Genomic DNA, 20,796 nt, shown 5'->3' with positions numbered 1-20,796 from the left:
TGGCCTACCTGCCTACCTTCTCGCTTTTGGCTGTCTGTCACTTCGCCTACCTGCAGGAGATACAGACCATATGCCAAAACCAGCATGTACACCCCCCCCCCCCCACCCCCCCACCCAGTTTTTCTCTATCCTCTAGGAGGCTAGATATAGAGTGAGTGGGAAGCAGCAGTGGAGAGACGTCGAAAAAAAAAAAAAAAAAAAAAAAAAAATGGAGAGAGTGAAGTAGTACCATATAATAAGAAACAGGTGAGAAAAGGGAGATGGGCAAGATGAGAGTTACAATATGTGGGAAGAGGAAGTGAGAGACAATGTGATAGATCTGACAGGGACTGAGCGAGATTGAATATGGGGGAGAGAGAGAAGAGGGATGGGGGGTGGGAGGGGTGAGGAAATGCTGCCAGTACCTGTTATTCTGCTTTTCTCTGGGTGGAGTAAAGTAGCGGAGGGCTTCCATTGCTATGCCACACCACACGGCAGCCAGAGTGCATGCTGAAGTGGAAGGGAGTGGATGTGAAATTTTAATCACCTCTCTCTGTTTGCAATTTTAGTAGCCCCCTCAATCAAAATCAAAAGCATTGCCAACATTTTCAAGAGTGATCCTTTTGGCAGGTTATTGCAACGCCGGCTGTTGAAGTATTTAAACCAGAATGGCATCTTGCGACCAGAGAAATGGTGTGGATGTACTTAAGTGCAGGGTGTTTACACGTGCCGTTATGGACGTTGTAATTTAAGTGCTGAATTAATTGGCGTGCCTCCAGTGGTGGTTGGCACGTGGCAGTTATTTTATATTTCATGATGGAGCTCATTTAAATCGCCCGTAGGTGTGAATGTGAGAGTGGATGGTTGTAAGTTTATATATGTTAGCCCTGAGGAAGTGGAGATATGGTCTGGGTGGATGGTGGGTGGATGGATGGATGGATGGATGGATGCAGGATGGTGGGTGGGTGTGTGGATGGATGAATGGATGGATGCAAGATGGATGCAGGATGGATGGATGGATGCAGGATGAATGGATGGATGGACGGACAGACAGACGGATGGACGGATGGATAGTGGGTGTGTGGATGGATGGATGGATGGAGGGATGGTGGGTGGGTGGATAGATGGATGGATGGTGGGTGTGGGGGTGTGTGGATGGAGGGATGGATGGATGCAGGATGGATGGATGAATGCAGGATGGATGCATGGATGGATGGATAGATGGATGGATGCAGGATGGTGGGTGGGTGGATGGACGGATGGACAGACGGATGGATGGATGGACGGATGGATGGTGGGTGTGTGGATGGATGGATGGATGGATGGGTGGGTGGGTGGATAGATGGATGAATGGATGGATGCAGGATGGATGGATGGATGGATGGATAGATGGATGGATGGATGGTGTGTGGATGGATGGATGGATGGAGGGACGGTGGGTGGGTGGATAGATGGATGGATGGTGGGTGTGGGGGTGTGTGGATGGAGGGATGGATGGATGCAGGATGGATGGATGAATGCATGGATGGATGGATGGAGGATGGTGGGTGGGTGGATGGACGGATGGACAGACGGATGGATGGATGGACGGATGGATGGTGGGTGTGTGATGGATGGACGGATGGATGGTGGGTGTGTGGATGGATGGATGAATGGATGGATGGATGGTGGGTGGGTGGGTGTGTGGATGGATGGGTGGGTGGGTGGGTGCATGGATGGATGGATGGGTGGGTGGGTGTGTGGATGGATGAATGGATGGATGCAGGATGGATGGGTGGGTGGGTGGGTGGATAGATGGATGAATGGATGGATGCAGGATGGATGGGTGGGTGGGTGGGTGGATAGATGGATGAATGGATGGATGCAGGATGGATGGATGGATGTTTTCTCATTATTCTATTATCATAACCTTTATTTCACCAGAAAAAACACCTCATTGAAATTAAACCCAAACCTCTGGAGCTAAATGACAGTTTACATTAATCCTCAGACTGGAGCCACAGTTTTGCTTTATCACTGAAACCTTTTAAATCAGTTGATGTTTTCACTTCAGATGGTCAGGTATTCCAGATTGAAGGACATTTAACTGAGGAAGCGGTCTGACCTGATGGTGTTTTCCTGGTTTTGTCCCCATGCGGTGGCTCCTTCACTGTTATATTTAAAGATCATTTGACTAAATATTTCTGCCACCAGACTGTTTGTTCTGTGCCTGTTGATCGCTCCCTTTGGAAATCAAGAATGAATAAAAAGAAACCAGACCAGTTCTTATTTACTGTAAGAATCAGTCTGAAGTTTCCAACCGTAATATTAATATGCTGCTCTATTTAAGAACAACAACCTAATGTTAACAATGCAGGTTTAAAACTCATAAGAGCTATTTTTCTTCCGAGATAAAAACAAAAAACATATAGAGTTAATTTTTAAAAATAAGTTCACAATAAACAACAGTGCATTATTAGTGACTCTTGACTGTGTGTCTTCTTTTTATTATTATAGATTAACACATTATTGATCGACGGAACAAAATATCTCACAACAGCCAGTAAATATTATCAGACACAATCAATTGTGTGTCGTATTATTCTATTATGACCAGACAGTGGAAAACAAATGCACTGAACCGCATAGTCTACACCAGTGGAGTCCAACATACGGCAAGTGGACCAAAACCGGACCGCCGAAGGTTCCTATCCGGCAAGGTTCTAATAGTTTTGGATTTTTCATTATAGTTTAGTTTTATTTAGTTTGGACTTTTTTTTCTCTAATTCAGTTAGTTTTAATTTGTTTTTAGAGCAGGTTTGCTCGTTAGCTTACCGGCCGAAATGTCGTAAGCTATTGTCGTCTGTCGTCGTCTGTTGTCCGTTACAAAAATTTCAATCATCGTCTTCTCCGAAACAATTCCGATTGACTTCAAACTTGGTCTACAGCTTCTTTATGATGATGTCAACAAAAGTTAGTGAAATTATTTGGATCCGGATCTGATTCTGGATTTGGTGCCACTTTGAAAAATTTCCCGATTATAAGAGATAGGAATGCAATAACTCAGTAAATATAAATGATATCCAGTGTAAATTTCTACAGTCCAGCCCTGATGGGGAGATGACCAAAACATAATGTCCACATGCTGATCAGGATCTTGTTCTGGATCCGGAAACTTATGGAAAATTTAACAATAGTTTTTTTCTCCTATCCGGCAAGGTTCTAATAGTTTTGGATTTTTCATTATAGTTTAGTTTTATTTAGTTTGGACTTTTTTTTCTCTAATTCAGTTCGTTTTAATTTGTTTTTTGAGCAGGTTTGCTAGTTAGCGTACCGGCCGACATGTCGTAAGCTATTGTCGTCTGTCGACGTCTGTGGTCCGTTACAAAAATTTCAATCATCGTCTTCTCCGAAACAATTCCGATTGACTTCAAACTTGGTCTACAGCTTCTTTATGATGATGTCAACGAAAGTTAGTGAAATTATTTGGATCCGGATCTGATTCTGGATTTGGTGCCACTTTGAAAAATTTCCCGATTATAAGAGATAGGAATGCAATAACTCATTAAATATAAATGATATCCAGTGTAAATTTCTACAGTCCAGCCCTGATGGGGAGATGACCAAAACATAATGTCCACATGCTGATCAGGATCTTCTTCTGGATCCGGAAACTAACGGAAAATTTAACAGTAGTTTTTTTCTCCGAAATTACAGTTCTGATTGACTTCAAACTTGGTAAACAGCTGCTTTATGAAAATTGTAATAAATTAAAAATATACACAGATATTTGACATAGAAACATATATTTACATAGGTGTTTCCTCAAGTCCACCCCTACCCCCACCCCCTCACCCCCTCACCCCCTCACCCCCAGACCTCCCAGGTTCCGCGTCCAGTTCAGGTGAGGGTCATTCCCACCCTTACCTGGAAATGCTAATGCAGTCTGTGGATTAGAATCCACAGATTTGGCCAGTTTTTTTCCATTTGGAGAAAGGACAAAAATTATGAAGATATGGTCAGAAATATAATCCCCCCCCCCCAAGCTCAGTTTCATACTTTTCTTCACGTTTGTTTGCTCTAGTTTCAAACCATCATATCTCCGGTTGTATTTGCTCTTTCAAGATCAAATAAAAAATGGGAGAGTGTTTCAGGTCCGCACTTTTGAATGCAATTATCCCTGACTTCTGACATTATGACGTGTTGAAAATGTCATGTGATTCAGTCACAGGGCCATGACCATGGAGCCCTAAGGGTTAAACCAAACTTAAGTCCAAACTTTTTTTAAAGAGGGCCAGATCTGATAATGTGGAGATTGCCAGGGGCCAGTGGTCCCTTCAGACATTTTTTAAACAGTAAAAATTACATATAAAAGCCCTGTTCTACAACAATTTAATTTTCAGTGTCACAATATCATTTTTTTTTTAAAAATGGCAACGTAACCAAATCTAAGCCACTCAGGTCTGAACAAATTTAAAAAAAAAATAAAAAATTCGGCCTTCCTTTCACATCTGGAGACAGATAACATAGAACAAACTGTGTGGAGTATCTTAAACGTCCAAGAAGTTGATAAAAATCTTAACCCCACATTCATTTTAAACATGACTTATATGAGTAATCATTACTCATATATTACTCAGTAATGCAAAGTCTGTTAACATTTAAGATGAAAACATATGACTCTTACTCTTGTCTTTCACAAAATCATTCAGAAAGTAATATTTGTGTCACATCTACAAGTACATAACACCAGCAGTTATAGGCAACTAACCTGGCAACTTGGTAGCTTACCTTGGTGGTGAATTCATTGAACTCCCAGGTTCACATGAAGAGTCACTGTTGTGAGTTTAAAGCAGCTTGAATTTGCTTCACTTTTTCAGAGCGCTCACTCCCTGCTAGCTTGTCGTATGCGTTAGCATGTTTTGTCTGCTCGTGTCTCTTTACATTGAATTCTTAAACAAGGCAACAGTCTCTTGACAAATTAGGCAAACACAATCGCCTCGATTTTCAGTGAAAAAAAACTGTAATTCCCATCTCTCCTGGAAGCGGCGGCCCTCACTGTCAACTTTCCTTTTTTTATTTACAGGCGCCATGGTTAGAAATTAGCGAAAAGGGTTCACGGCAAAGTCACAGAGCCAGATAGAGTTAGAGTGGTGCTGCCACCATGAGGTGAAAGGAGAAACTGCATTTGGAACCTTTTATGATTCATGTACGCGGTTCAACATTCCAAGCGGGCCATGAATAATACATTCTAAAACCGAAGCTGTGGGCCGTATAAAATCTGACCGCGGGCCGTGATTGGCCCCTGGGCCGGACTTTGGACATGCCTGGGTTAAACCATATCTTAACCCTTTCATGCACAGTGGTGACTACAGTGGACAGCTATTTTACATCTGTTCTATTCATGCATTTTGTTATTTTAGTTCCATATCTGCCAACACAGTGGACGCTCATGCATCATCCCATACATTGCAGTTCATATAATTACTGTCACTTTGTTGTTCTTCATAAACTTGACCTGCACTAACATGTTTGAGTGGAAATAAGTTTCTTTTTTTGCATATTATCTCCATGGAGTGAGTAATGAGTATTAGAGTATGTTAAAATGTGAGAAAACATCAGATTAGCTGTATTAAAAATGTTTTTATTCCATAGTTTTCACACAGTATATCAGTAAAGACGTTTCTTCGCTTCAAAAATTAAATGCATGGTGTCGAGCTGAATGGACATTTTTGCATCTCCATGAAAAATAGGTTAGAAAAATTGTCAATCACATTGTTATTTTAATGCCTAGAGCAGGGGTGTCAAACTCATTTTGGTTCAGGGGCCATATTTAGCCCAATTTGATCTCAAGTGTTCCAGACCAGTAAAATAATGACTTAATAACCTGTAAATAATGACAAATCCAAGTTTTTCTTTTTGTTTTAGTGCAAAAAAACCCCAAAAACAATTAAATGATGAGAATGTTTACATTTTACAAAAAAGATGTGAATAACCTCAAAAAACTGAAAATTCTTTTGAAAAATTAGTGCAATTTTAACAATATTATGCCTCGACTTATTATTTATACATGTACATTTCCACACAATGTTCCATAAACATTTGGTAACAGGCAGAATATTGTTAAAATTTTGGAGTTTGGAACTAAAATTTGAACAATTTCTACAATATTCCATCTGTTATTATTAACACAACTCCAGATCACAGTGGATCCATAAATGCACCAAACATTTAGTAACAGGCAGAATATTGTTCAAATTGCACATTTCGGGTTGTTCGTCTTTGTTTTTATCTATGTATTTATTTACATTTTATTGTGAAAGAATAGTTTTGTAAATGTAAATATGTTCACAGTGTAATCTTATTTTTTTCACTTAAATTTTTTCCACATAATTTTTTCACAAAGAAAATTTGTGGTTGTCATTATTTATGGGTTATTGTGTTGTTATTTTTACTGTAGATCACATTGGTCTGAATGTGGAACCTGAACCAAAAGGATTTGGACAACCTGGACTGTTCAGGTTCATTTTTGCACTTTCATCCTGCAGGGCCGGAATGGAATCTTTAGCGGGCCGGTTTTGGCCCCCGGGCCGCATGTTTGACACCTGTGGCCTAGAGGAGTAAAAACACTCAGGAAAAAAAAATCTTTATTAAGGCTATCATAATTCACGCATGAAAGGGTTAAAGTGGTAGTAAGATAACAACGCTACCTGTGTTTTAGTAGAAGAAACAAGAACAACTATAGCGTGAGTTTATAAAAAATGGGACTCACATTTTAACGAAATCTAACAGTATTTGTCTTGTGTTTTTCTTAACAGCCTGGATATGTGAAGCTGTCCAAACCCGTAGCCCTGTGGACTCAACAGGATGTCTGCAAATGGCTGAAGAAACACTGTCCTAATCAACACCAGATCTACAGCGACTCCTTCAAACAACATGACATCACAGGTACTTTGAGTTCCTGCGCTGGTCTGTAATGCAAAACACCTCCCATTATTATTCACTGTATCATAAAACCACTGGATCCACCAGACTCACACAGATACAGCAATAGAAACTAGCCTATACACACACGCACACACACACACACTGCCATGGTTTCTATTCCCCTGGTTAAATTACTCAGTGTGAGGGTAAAGCGTCACTTTCTGTCAGGTGCGATTTGTATTGTTAAGAGTTTCCCCAGTTAACTTTCGGCAACAACATTGTCAACATAGCAACAAATTTGAGGCGGACAAATTGACAGCAGTGCATCATGTACAGTGCAAAAATAGTCCAGTGTTTTTGCAGACACAACACTGGACATGTTTTTCCTGAGCAGGGTGTGAACTATATACTATGGTGGCCCAGAGGTGCAACAGCCCCCAAAAATTATCCTCTATAAGAAAAAAAGAGAATAGCCTAAAAAATTATCCATTATAAGAAAAAAAAAGAGAACAGTCCAAAAAATTGTCCACTATAAGAAAAAAACAGAACAGCCCAAAAAATTATCCACTATAAGAAAAAAAAGAGAACAGCCCAAAAAGTATCCAGTATAAGTAAAAAAAGAGAACAGCCCCAAAAATTATCCACTATAAGAAAAAAAGAGAACAGTCCAAAAAATTATCCACAATAAGAAAAAAAGAGAACAGTCCAAAAAATTATCCACTATAAGAAAAAAAGAGAACAGTCCAAAAAAATATCCAGTATAAGAAAAAAAAGAGAACAGCCCCAAAAATTATCCACTATAAGAAAAAAAGAGAACAGTCCAAAAAATTATCCACAATAAGAAAAAAAGAGAACAGTCCAAAAAATTATCCACTATAAGAAAAAAAGAGAACAGCCCAAAAAAGTATCTACTGTCAGAAAAAAAGAGAACAGCCCAAAAAAATTATCCACTATAAGAAAAAAAGAGAACAGCCCCAAAATTATCCACTATAAGAAAAAAAGAACAGCCCAAAAAATTATCCACTATAAGAAAGAAAAGAGTAGCCCCCCCAAAAAATATATCCAGTATAAGAAAAAAAAAGAGAACAGCCCAAAAAAATTATCCACTATAAGAAAAAAAAGAGAACAGCCCAAAAAATTATCCACTATAAGAAAAAAAAGACAACAGCCCCAACAATTATCCACTGTAAGAAAAAAAGGGAACAGCCCAAAAAAAGTATCCACTATAAGATAGGTTATAGGTTAATTCTGCTGTCTGTATCCTTATGCTGATGGACATCTGGAGTTGGTCTCTCAGTGCCTTCACTGGCAGCTCACTGCTCCTAATGTGCCAAGTGCTAATGCTAAGTGCTAATGCTAAGTGCTAATGCTATTTCTAAGTGCTGTGTGTTTTAGGATGGTAAAATGCACAGGCCTAATTTCCCTACGGGGATATTAAAGTGAGTTAACCTTAAGAAATAGATAGCTAATGTTAAAAAGCTACGGCTCACAACATAACACCCACTTCAGATAAGAAACAAATGGTGATTTTTATTTTTTTTTTAAATTATATTGATTATATGTTGTCTCTTACATATTGTGCAAATCGCTGTTCTAATTGTGTTTAATAGAGTGTTTTGATGTGTTATGTTTTTTTTTTTCTCTCCTTTTTGTTGTATTGATCATTTCTTCCCTGCTACTTTTTATTAGACTTGAATGGAGCAACTGTAACAAACAAAAAAACTGTAACAAACAAAAATAACCCTAACCCTAACTTGTCCTGTCCTCAGTGACATTTTCAGGCCTAAACAAGTTGAACTAGAAAAGCACTCTGAGAGCGCAGACCTCCGCCAAGGCAGATCAGTGCCCCCGCCCCCCCCCCCACCCGATCACCACCAAAATTTAATCATTTGTTCCTTGTGCCAGTATCAATATTTCCTGAAATTTTCATCCAAATCTGTCCATAACTTTTTGAAAGATCCGGATCAGTCTTTGCCATTTGATAGAACACCCCATTGTAAATCCCTGAGTCAAACTGCATGAGATTTGCACAATTCCCCCATATTGTGATTTCCACCATAAATATTAGTCCCATATTTATTTTACCTATATTTTAAGATTCCTTGACCATGAAAACATACCATTAGCAACTGGATTCATAATTATATCCTTATTAGTTCACTAGTTATTCACGAAAATCACATTTCTCGTAATGGCGGTTTTCTTCCGGATCCAGCTCCTTAAGTATTAAAGCTACATGAAATCCGGTGGCATACTCCCGATGCGGAACTGACTGAGCTACACGATGGCGCTTGTCAGAAATTTCTACCTTTAATATTAAAGGCACAGTAGGCCAAAAAGTAAGGGCACCCCCATTTTTTAAATAAATTGAGATAAAATCCGCCTTCTGGATCAGATCCGGATCAGCCTTTGAAATGTGATAGAGGACCCCATTGTCAATTCCTGAGTTAAATTTCATGAGTTTTGGTCAATAATTAAGCGAGATATTGGGAAACGAAAATTTTGGCCCCATTTACCACAATGTTAATGAAAATTTCAAAGTGATCCAGAATCCAGGATTTCTTCCGGATCACCCCCAAAAGTTAATCATTTCTTCCTTATCCCATTTCCAACAAACCCTGAAAATTTCATCCAAATCTGTCCATAACTTTTTGAGTTATGTTGCACACTAACGGACAGACAAATGGACAGACAAACAAACCCTGGCAAAAACATAAACTCCTTGGCGGAGGTAATTAACTCTGAAAGGCAGGAACAGCTGCCATGGGTAAACAAATGAAACTGACATGGTGGCCAAAGTGTTAACAAAGTGTTAATAACTTGGCAATTTTGTTTGTTTGGAAAACAACATGGATGCCCATTGTCCCCTCCCATGACCTTTGATTGGATTTAAATCCCACCAATACTTCGTGCAAACCAGTTTTAACATGGATTACCCAATTTGCCCCTGCTCACACATGCATGAAAACCTGGGTCTGTAAATTTGGACAAATATCCACCAATCCCCTACCTACCGACGTCCATAAAAGAAAATTCCAAAAATGATCAAATGCAAAAGTGAGGGTAATTTTTCAAAATGTATATATATATTTTTTGATACACCCTGTATATTTGTATGAGCGAAACTAAATAAAAACTAGAAGCACTCGGAGAGCGCAGACCTCCGCCAAGGCTGATCAGTGGCGCCCCCCGTGGGCCCCCCCACTCCCGATCACCACCAAAATTTAATCATTTCTTCCTTATCCCATTTCCAACAAACCCTGAAAATTTCATCCAAATCTGTCCATAACTTTTTGAGTTATGTTGCACACTAACGGACAGACAAATGGACAGACAAACAAACCCTGGCAAAAACATAACCTCCTTGGCGGAGGTAATTAACTCTGAAAGGCAGGAACAGCTGCCATGGGTAAACAAATGAAACTGACATGGTGGCCAAAGTGTTAACAAAGTGTTAATAACTTGGCAATTTTGTTTGTTTGGAAAACAACATGGATGCCCATTGTCCCCTCCCATGACCTTTGATTGGATTTAAATCCCACCAATACTTCGTGCAAACCAGTTTTAACATGGATTACCCAATTTGCCCCTGCTCACACATGCATGAAAACCTGGGTCTGTAAATTTGGACAAATATCCACCAATCCCCTACCTACCGACGTCCATAAAAGAAAATTCCAAAAATGATCAAATGCAAAAGTGAGGGTAATTTTTCAAAATGTATATATATATTTTTTGATACACCCTGTATATTTGTATGAGCGAAACTAAATAAAAACTAGAAGCACTCGGAGAGCGCAGACCTCCGCCAAGGCTGATCAGTGGCGCCCCCCATGGGCCCCCCCACTCCCGATCACCACCAAAATTTAATCATTTCTTCCTTATCCCATTTCCAACAAACCCTGAAAATTTCATCCAAATCTGTCTATAACTTTTTGAGTTATGTTGCACACTAACGGACAGACAAACAAACAAACAAACAAACAAACAAACAAACAAACAGACAAACAAACCCTGGCAAAAACATAACCTCCTTGGCGGAGGTAATTACTGTATTTTCCAGACTATAAGCCGCTACTTTTTTCTCACATTTTGAACCCCGCGGCTTATACAGCGATGCAGCTCCAGTATAGATTTATACGGGCTAACGTCCTCCAGGGAGCGCTCTAACAGGAAGTGTAAAAGTGAGACAGACAGGAGGAAGAGGTGATGAAGAGGAGAAGTTTTAAGCTTAACTTTTAACAATCATTTTGTGTGTCATGCACAAACCCTCATCATGAAAAACACGTGAAGAAATACATATGATGCAGCTTTGAAGTTAAAAGCAATCGATGTGTCTGTAAAGAAGGAAATACAGCTGCAGTACGGAAGTGCCATTCCGTGCGTTTCCATGACAACTTTTATTCCTGGTTTAAACTGATTAAAGGTTAGATCCTATTTCAGATGCCCATGTAAACACCTTATTCCAGTTGAAAAAGAAACGTTGGGATTCAATTTAAACCCGATTAAAGTCGCTGGTTTAATCCACTTTTGAATCCGGTCTAAATTCTTCCTGGGACATGTAAACCCTTTATTCCGTTTGGACTTTATTCCTTCCATTCTGCACATGCTCGTTGTCTTGTCCTGTCGTGATGACGCACACATTCTGCGCTGGCGGAAGAATATGCAATGCAGTCTAGTCAACCCAAACCGTTCCAGTGGGCTATTCTGATGGAATTCAGGTGTGGCCTATATATGTACAAATATTTTTTTTCTTTTAAAATTTGGTGGGTGCGACTTATATTCAGGTGTGGCTTATAGTCAGGTTTGACCTATATATGTACAAATATTTTTTTCTTTTGAAATTTGGTGGGTGCGACTTATATTCAGGTGTGACCTATATATGTACAAATATTTTTTTTCTTTTAAAATTTGGTGGGTACAGCTTATATTCAGGTGTGGCTTATATTCAGGTGCGGCCTATATATGTACAAATATTTTTTTCTTTTAAAATTTGGTGGGTACAGCTTATATTTAGGTGCAGCTTATATTCAGGTGTGACCTATATATGTACAAATATTTTTTTTCTTTTAAAATTTGGTGGGTACAGCTTATATTCAGGTGTGGCTTATATTCAGGTGCGGCCTATATATGTACAAATATTTTTTTCTTTTAAAATTTGGTGGGTACAGCTTATATTTAGGTGCAGCTTATATTCAGGTGTGACCTATATATGTACAAATATTTTTTTTCTTTTAAAATTTGGTGGGTGCGACTTATATTCAGGTGTGACCTATATATGTACAAATATTTTTTTTCTTTTAAAATTTGGTGGGTGCGACTTATATTCAGGTGTGGCTTATAGTCAGGTTTGACCTATATATGTACAAATATTTTTTTCTTTTAAAATTTGGTGGGTACAGTTTATATTCAGGTGTGGCTTATATTCAGGTGTGGCCTATATATGTACAAATATTTTTTTTCTTTTAAAATTTGGTGGGTACAGCTGATATTCAGGTGTGGCTTATATTCAGGTGCGGCCTATATATGTACAAATATTTTTTTCTTTTAAAATTTGGTGGGTACAGCTTATATTTAGGTGCAGCTTATATTCAGGTGTGACCTATATATGTACAAATATTTTTTTCTTTTAAAATTTGGTGGGTGCGACTTATATTCAGGTGTGGCTTATAGTCAGGTTTGACCTATATATGTACAAATATTTTTTTCTTTTAAAATTCGGTGGGTACGGCTTATATTCAGTTGTGGCTTATATTCAGGTGCGGCCTATATATGTACAAATATTTTTTTCTTTTAAAATTTGGTGGGTGCGACTTATATTCAGGTGTGGCTTATAGTCAGGTTTGACCTATATATGTACAAATATTTTTTTCTTTTAAAATTTGGTGGGTGCGACTTATATTCAGTTGTGGCTTATATTCAGGTGCGGCCTATATATGTACAAATATTTTTTTCTTTTGAAATTTGGTGGGTGCAGCTTATACTCTGGTGCGGCTTATATTCAGGTGCATATACAAATATTTTTTTCTTTTAAAATTCGGTGGGTGCGGCTTATATTCAGGTGCGGCTTATATTCAGGTGTGACCTATATATGTACAAATATTTTTTTCTTTTAAAATTTGATGGGTGTGGCTTACATTCGGGTGTGGCCTATACATGTACAAATATTTTTTTTTCTGTTAAAATTTGGTGGGTGCGGCTTATATTCAGGTGCAGCCTATATATGTACAAATATTTTTTTCTTTTAAAATTTGGTGGGTGTGGCTTATATTCAGGTGCGGCCTATATATGTGCAAAATTTTTTTCTTTTAAAATTTGGTGGGTACGGCTTATATTCAGGTGCGGCCTATATATGTGCAAATATTTTTTTCTTTTAAAATTTGGTGGGTGCGGCTTATACTCAGGTGCAGCTTATATTCAGGTGCAGCTTAAATTCAGGTGTGCTCTATAGTCCGGAAAATACGGTAAGTTAAAAAAAAAAAAAAGCAAAATGAATTTCCCAAAATGCTGCTGAAGATGCTGCAGTGATTCAGCGAACATGCAGTGAACTGTGGGCTATCTCTCAGACCACAGCGCTGCTCATGAGCTGTACAGAATGTGTAGCCTCAAGTGCAACGTAGGAAGATTCATATTTTCCAATCATTCAACAGAGGATGCCAAATCTGAAGCGTTCCTTACAGACACATAACAGTGAAAATATATCAAAGGGTGAAACGGGACCATGAGTCATTATGCCACTCATCATTACCGCCAAGCCATTTATTCTGCCAGCCAGTCACTGAGTCGAGGAGGTCCTCAACAGCAATAAATAAACATATTAATATGATCAGACGTGCTCTGAGCGGCAGAGTGCATGGCAATTAACGGTTGTCTGTTGCTATGCGGACCGGAGTGTCGTTAGCACGGGGGTGACCTTGAGCAGCCTCATTAGGGAAGTGATTGACGTGGCAACTGTTGTCAGTGGTAACGCTGACAGTGGGAAGGGGACGAACGGACAGACTGGTGGGCCGGGTGGCGAGGCTGCAGGTGGTAGACAGTGGGTGAAGAGTGCACCTGGGATGTTATAAATGAGATATGACTTCATCACGACCAGGAATGACAAATGCATCAGAGTTAAAAAAAAATCAGACATGTTGTTCCAAGTTGTCCGTATATATACTGTGAAGATTGCGGTGGCTCAGAGATGCAACAGCCCAAAAAATATCCACTATAAGAAATAAAAGAGAACAGCCCCCCAAAAATATCCACTATAAGAAATAAAAGAGAACAGCCCAAAAAATTATCCACTATAAGAACAAAAGAGAACAGCCCCCCAAAAATATCCACTATAAGAAATAAAAGAGAACAGCCCCCAAAAAATATCCACTATAAGAAATAAAAGAGAACAGCTCAAAAAATTATCCATATAAGAAAAAAAATAGAACCCAAAAAATTATCCACTATAAGAACAAAAGAGAACAGCCCCCCAAAAATATCCACTATAAGAAATAAAAGAGAACAGCCCCAAAAAATATCCACTATAAGAAATAAAAGAGAACAGCCCCCAAAAAATATCCACTATAAGAAATAAAAGAGAACAGCCCAAAAAATTATCCATATAAGAAAAAAAATAGAACAACCCAAAAAATGATCCACTATAAGAACAATAGAGAACAGCCCCCCAAAATATCCACTATAAGAAATAAAAGAGAACAGCCCCCAAAAAATATCCACTATAAGAAATAAAAGAGAACAGCCCAAAAAATTATCCATATAAGAAAAAAAATAGAACAACCCAAAAAATTATCCACTATAAGAACAAAAGAGAACAGCCCCCCAAAAATATCCACTATAAGAAATAAAAGAGAACAGCCCCCAAAAAATATCCACTATAAGAAATAAAAGAGAACAGCCCAAAAAATTATCCATATAAGAAAAAAAATAGAACAACCCAAAAAATTATCCACTATAAGAACAAAAGAGAACAGCCTAAAAAATTATCCGCTATAAGAAAAAAAAGAGAACAGTCCAAAAAATTATCCACTATGAGAAAAAAAGAGAACAGCCCAAAAAATTATTCGCTACAAGAAAAAAAAAGAGAACAGCCCAAAAAATTATCCACTATAAGAAAAAAAGAGAGCAGCCCAAAAAATTATCCGCTACAAGAAAAAAAAAAAGAACAGCCCAAAAAATTATCCTCTACAAGAAAAAAAGAGAATAGCCCAAGAAATTATCCATATAAGACCGACAACAAATCCAACCCAGACCCTTACAGATGTGAGGCAGAAGTGCTAACCTAGGACAGTAGTAACTGGGGTTGCACAATGTTGATGCTGTAGAGGAGCAGAAGATGGGCAACTAGGAAAGGCAGAGACATGCAATGATCAGCCATAACACTAACCACTGACAGCAGAAGTGGTAATAATATTGATTATTTCATTCCAGTAGCACCCTTCACTGGGTTGGATATATTAGGCAGCGAGTGAATATTTCTTAGCCCACCCCCCGATGGGGAGGCAAGGGGTATTGTTTTTGGTTCGGTTTGTTCGTTTCTTTCTTTGTGAACACTCTAGCAACAAAACTATTGGTTGAATTCATACCAAATTGGATTTATAGATTGCCAGTGACCCAGAATAGATATGGTTACATTTTGGGAAGAGTTGGTCAAAGTTTCAATTTTTATGAATTTCTTAATTTTATTTATTTATTTCCCCATTTGCTTATAATGGGTGAAATTTCACATGTCTGTAACAGCAAAATCATTGGTTGAATTCATACCAAATTGGGTTTATATATTGCCAGTGACCCAGAATAGATCCGATAAAATTTTGGGAAACCTTGGTCAAAGTTTCAATTTTTTATGAATTTCTTAAAGCTTTTTTTCCCCCTATTTACTTATAATGGGCAGAATTTCACATGTCTGTAGAAGCAAAACTATTGGTTGAATTCATACCAAATTGGGTTTATAGATTGCCAGGGACCCAAAATAGAACTGATAAAATTTTGGGAAACGTAGATAAAAGTTCCAATTTTTTATGAATTTTTACATTATTTTTTTTCCCCATTACTTATAATTGGGGAAATTCCAAATGTCTGTAGCAACAAAACAATTGGCTGAATTCATACCAAATTTGGTTTATCGATTGCCAATGACCCAGAATAGATGTCATTAGATTTTAGGAACAGTAAGTCAAAGTTCCAATTTTTTCTGAATTTAAAAAAAAAAAAAAATTCCCTTCCCATTTACTTATTATTGCTGAAATTTCAAACATCTATAAAAACATCAATTTTGTTTCAATTTGCTTAAAACTTGGCACACAAAAATTACGCACAACTATTTTTTCAAATATCTTTTTATTCTCTCACAGGTAAATTTTGGGAATTGAACTAATTATGCTATCACTAATGATTTATTTGTGTTTAAATGGGCAGGTTCTGCATGTAACGCGAGTGGACACGATGGATTACACACGAAATCTGGAATGAGACTGAGATTCATGAAAAACCTGCTTGTCTGGATTAGGAAAAACCACTGGGATCATCAAATTTAACACATGTCTTTATTTATAGCGGTATATAAGACCATTTACAGCCATGTTTTCAAACCAAAATGCACTGACACCTAGGTAGTATTTCCTGTCCTAATTTTGGTCCTATTTTGGGCCCCAGTATTTTATTAAAAAATCATTAATTTTGGGATGGCTCAGAGCAAGAGTAAAATTTTTTTTGCATTTATCTGAGTTCATCATTAGGTCCATCCTGGGGGGAAATATGTCTAGATTTATCTTTTATTATTTGGTCTAAAAAGCTGGAAAAAGAGCCAGGTACCAAAATGAACCCAGTTTCAAAGAAGCACTCAAATACACCCACTGACAATCAAAATAAACAGCACTTTTCCTTTCACTTTTATGGCTGATCGGAGTATGTTGTATCGTGTATAGAGCTTTTAACCCTTTCATGCACAGTGGTCACTACAGTGGACAGCTATTCTACAGCTGTTCTCTTATATATTCATGGATTTTACTGTTGTAGTTCCATATCAGCCAAAAAAGCAGACGTAATATTGCTGTAACTTTGCTGTTCTTGATAAACCTGACCTACGGCAACATGTTTGAGTGTAAGTCAATTCCTTGTTATTGTTACTAGATTGTAATTAACTTTTTTTTTTTTTAACAAAAAGTTTTTTTTTTTTGCATATTATCTCCATAAAGTGAGTAATAACTAATATTAGAGTATGTTAAAATGTCACAAAACATCAGATTAGCTACATTAAAAAAAAAGTATTTCATAGTTTTCACACAGTTTATTAGTAAATACATGTTTCTTTGCTCCAAAAAATTAACTCATGGTGTCCAGCTGAATGGATATTTTTGCAATTCCATGAAAAATAGGTTCATAAAAAAATTCAATTAGTGTTGTTTTCATGCCTGAGGAGCAATACATAAAAATAAAACACTGTGAATTTCCCCATTGTGGGATCAATAAAAGAATATCTTATCAATAAAAACACTCAGGAAAAATAATATTCATGTATGTAAGGGTTAAATACACGACGAACTATGTTCTGTCGCATTCATCCCCTTTTCCTTCTTATATACTGGACTATACTTATTATTCCACTAAAATGAGAAGTTCAGTGCAGTCATCTAGTTGATCATTTAGTTAAAATTCCTCATCTGATTCACATCTAATTAAAGAAAATTAATCCAACATGAGCCCTGTGACGTTCTTGCTGACCTGTTCTGGATGCACCCCCACCTTTTGCATAATGTCTGTGACCCTACAGAGGATTAAGTAGTTATGGGAAATGAAAATGAATGAATAATCTAACTTCAACATGAAATACCTCCTGACATTTACAATGCATATAGTTATAATTTTGCAAATAAATTACAGTTTCTCTTATTAGTCTTTCAGTGATTAAAACATCGGAACCTACCTTCTTAATGATGCATTAACATAACGACCTGTGTTTGTTTATTAAGGTGTAATGATTTGTATACGTTCATGCACGAGAGGAAAGGGTTAAATCAATGTTGCTGCAGTCACACACGTGGTTTCCTATTGGCACAATTACAGGATAATGGTATGCATGGAATCTGCATGTAATTCAGTTTGTCTGCACCATCTAGCATTAATTAACAGAGCCCAATTAACACAGGCCGAGCCACACCAATTGGGCTCGGAAGGCAATTTGCATCCCAATCAATCTTTGAAATATTATGCAGATATTTTTTTTTTTTTTTTTCTGATCTCACATCCTAATAGAATAAACAAGGGGAAACAAATGATGAATGGAATATTGTTTTGGAAAACAATCATGCGTAGACAAACAAACAGTGAGGATGAATACATTTATAAGTGCATGCAGACGTGCAGCTGAGAATATCTATTTGCTCAGTGTGCTTGTCATACACTGGCTGTGACCCTTGAAAATGGGAAAATGTGTGTGTTTGTATACAGGGTGGGGAAGCAAAATTTACAATGAACATTTAGTTGTTTTTTCTCAGCAGGCACTACGTCAATTGTTTTGAAACCAAACATACAGGGGTTGGACAAAATAATGGAAACACCTTAAAAAATCAACAAAATATAATTTAATATGGTGTAGGTCCGCCTTTTAGATTAGATTAGATTAGATTAGATTAGATTCAACTTTATTGTCATTACTTAGTATACAGGATAACGAAATGCAGTTAGCATCCAATCAGAAGTGCAAAACAGCAGAAGTGCAGTATAATACAGTTAATACTGTACTAAGTAATATGTACAGATGAGTGCAGTTATGTACAACTAGTGCAAATAAGGTGGTTAAATTAAATATTGAATGTGCAGTTGAATATACAGTTGAATAAATAGGATGTTCATTACAGAATATACACATATACATACATACATATATACACCTATGCATGCACACAAAGCTTAAGTGTGGATGTAAGCATATACATATATACACACACATGTAATATTGGTTGTGTGATATAGATTTAACAGTAAGGAGTATTGATGAATGTGTACAGCTATGGAACCAGATGTGTAGTTATCAGTGCATTTGTGCGCCAAGAGTCAACACAGGTAGGAGGAGGTGTGGAGTCATCTGCTGGCAGAGTTCAGTAGGGTGACGGCTGTGGGGAAGAAGCTGTTCCTGTATCTACTTGTTCTGGTCAGCAGACTCCTGAATCGCTTCCTGGAGGGGAGGAGCTGAAAGAGTCTGTTGGCTGGGTGAAAAGAGTCTCTGAGGATGCTACGCGCCCGGCGCACACATCTCTTCTTGTAGACTCTCTCAATGTCCGGAAGTGGGGCACCAATGATGCGTCGGGCAGTTTTCACCACCCTCTGGAGTGCTTTGCGGTCCGCAGCAGAGCAGTTACCATACCACACTGTTATACAGTATACTTTTGCGGCAATTACAGCCTCAATTCTCCGAGGTATTGATTCATACAACTTGTGAATTGTTTCCAAAGGAATTTTAAGCCATTCTTCAGTTAGAATACCCTCCAACTCTTTTAGAGACGATGGTGGTGGAAATCGACGTCTTACTTGAATCTCTAAAACTGACCATAAATGCTCAATAATGTTGAGGTCTGGGGACTGTGCCGGCCATACGAGATGCTCAACTTCATTAGAATGTTCCTCATGCCATTCTTTAACAGTTCTAGCTGTATGGATTGGGGCATTATCATCTTGAGGTGAAGGTGTTTCCATTATTTTGTCCAACCCCTGTATACTGATGTCATAATCATACCTAACACTATTATCCATACCTTTTCAGAAACTTTTGCCCATATGAGTAATCAGGAAAGCAAACGTCAAAGAGTGTGTGATTTGCTGAATGCACTCGTCACACCAAAGGAGATTTCAAAAATAGTTGGAGTGTCCATAAAGACTGTTTATAATGGAAAGAAGAGAATGACTATGAGCAAAACTATTACGAGAAAGTCTGGAAGATACTATTAAAGAAGAATGGGAGAAGTTGTCACCCGAATATTTGAGGAACACTTGCACAAGTTTCAGGAAGCGTGTGAAGGCAGTTATTGAGAAAGAAGGAGGACACATAGAATAAAAACATTTTCTATTATGTCCATTTTCTTGTGGCAAATAAATTCTCATGACTTTCAATAAACTAATTGGTCATACACTGTCTTTCAATCCCTGCCTCAAAATATTGTAAATTTTGCTTCCCCACCCTGTATGTGTCTGTGCTCGGATAGGTTTCCTCTGTAGTTCAGGCATGATTTTTGCTTTGCAGACCAGTGGATCCTCCAGACTCATTTTCTTTCAGTGGCCACATTCAGCCCAATTCGATCTCCAGTGGGTCGGACCAGTAAAATAACACTGGGTTACCAAAAAATGTCTTTCACCAAAAAACAAAGAGAAAATTTGGGGTTGTCATTATTTATAGGTTATTATGATAACACTGGGTTACAAAAAAATGTTTTTTGCAAGTTGTCTAGGTTTTTTCAACTGAATTAGGACCATTTTGCACCGCTAAATCCAAAAATGACATCTGTTTTTCTCAATCAGGTCAGGTTTTTTTTTTTTTTTGCTAATTTGATTTTGAAACATTTGATCTTCTATCATCATCTACAAAGTTTCCTTAAAAATCTGAATAACATGAACAACTCGAATCGTCTTAAGAAAAACAAGTGCAATTTTAATAATATTCTGCCTCGGTTTATCAGTTTATCATTTACACATGTGCGTTACAATCGCATAAAACATTTAGTAACAGGCAGAATATTGGTAAAATTGTATTTACTTTTCTTAAGACATTTCTGTTTGTTCATATTTGTTCAGGTTATTCACATTTTTTGTAAATGTATAGTTTGGTAATGTAAACATTTTCATGTCATTTTAGTTTTTTTACACCAAAAAACAAAGAGAAAATTTGGGGTTGTCATTATTTATAGGTTATTATGATAACACTGG

The 20,796-nt window shown here is 37.6% G+C and overlaps 1 protein-coding gene across 2 annotated transcripts in view; it reads left to right on the top strand.

Moving 5' to 3' along the window:
• Positions 1 to 20,796, top strand: part of samd12 (sterile alpha motif domain containing 12) — a 383,028-nt gene that overhangs the window by 117,323 nt on the left and 244,909 nt on the right. For both annotated transcript variants that reach the window (XM_030147094.1, XM_030147093.1), the window contains one exon: positions 6,777 to 6,906. In XM_030147094.1, coding sequence (XP_030002954.1) covers positions 6,777 to 6,906 — 130 coding nt within the window. The remainder of the gene's footprint in view (positions 1 to 6,776; positions 6,907 to 20,796) is intronic.

Source organism: Sphaeramia orbicularis, chromosome 11 (genome assembly GCF_902148855.1).
Source record: "Sphaeramia orbicularis chromosome 11, fSphaOr1.1, whole genome shotgun sequence".
NCBI lineage: Eukaryota > Metazoa > Chordata > Actinopteri > Kurtiformes > Apogonidae > Sphaeramia > Sphaeramia orbicularis.
This window is presented reverse-complemented; position numbering and strand designations above follow the sequence as displayed.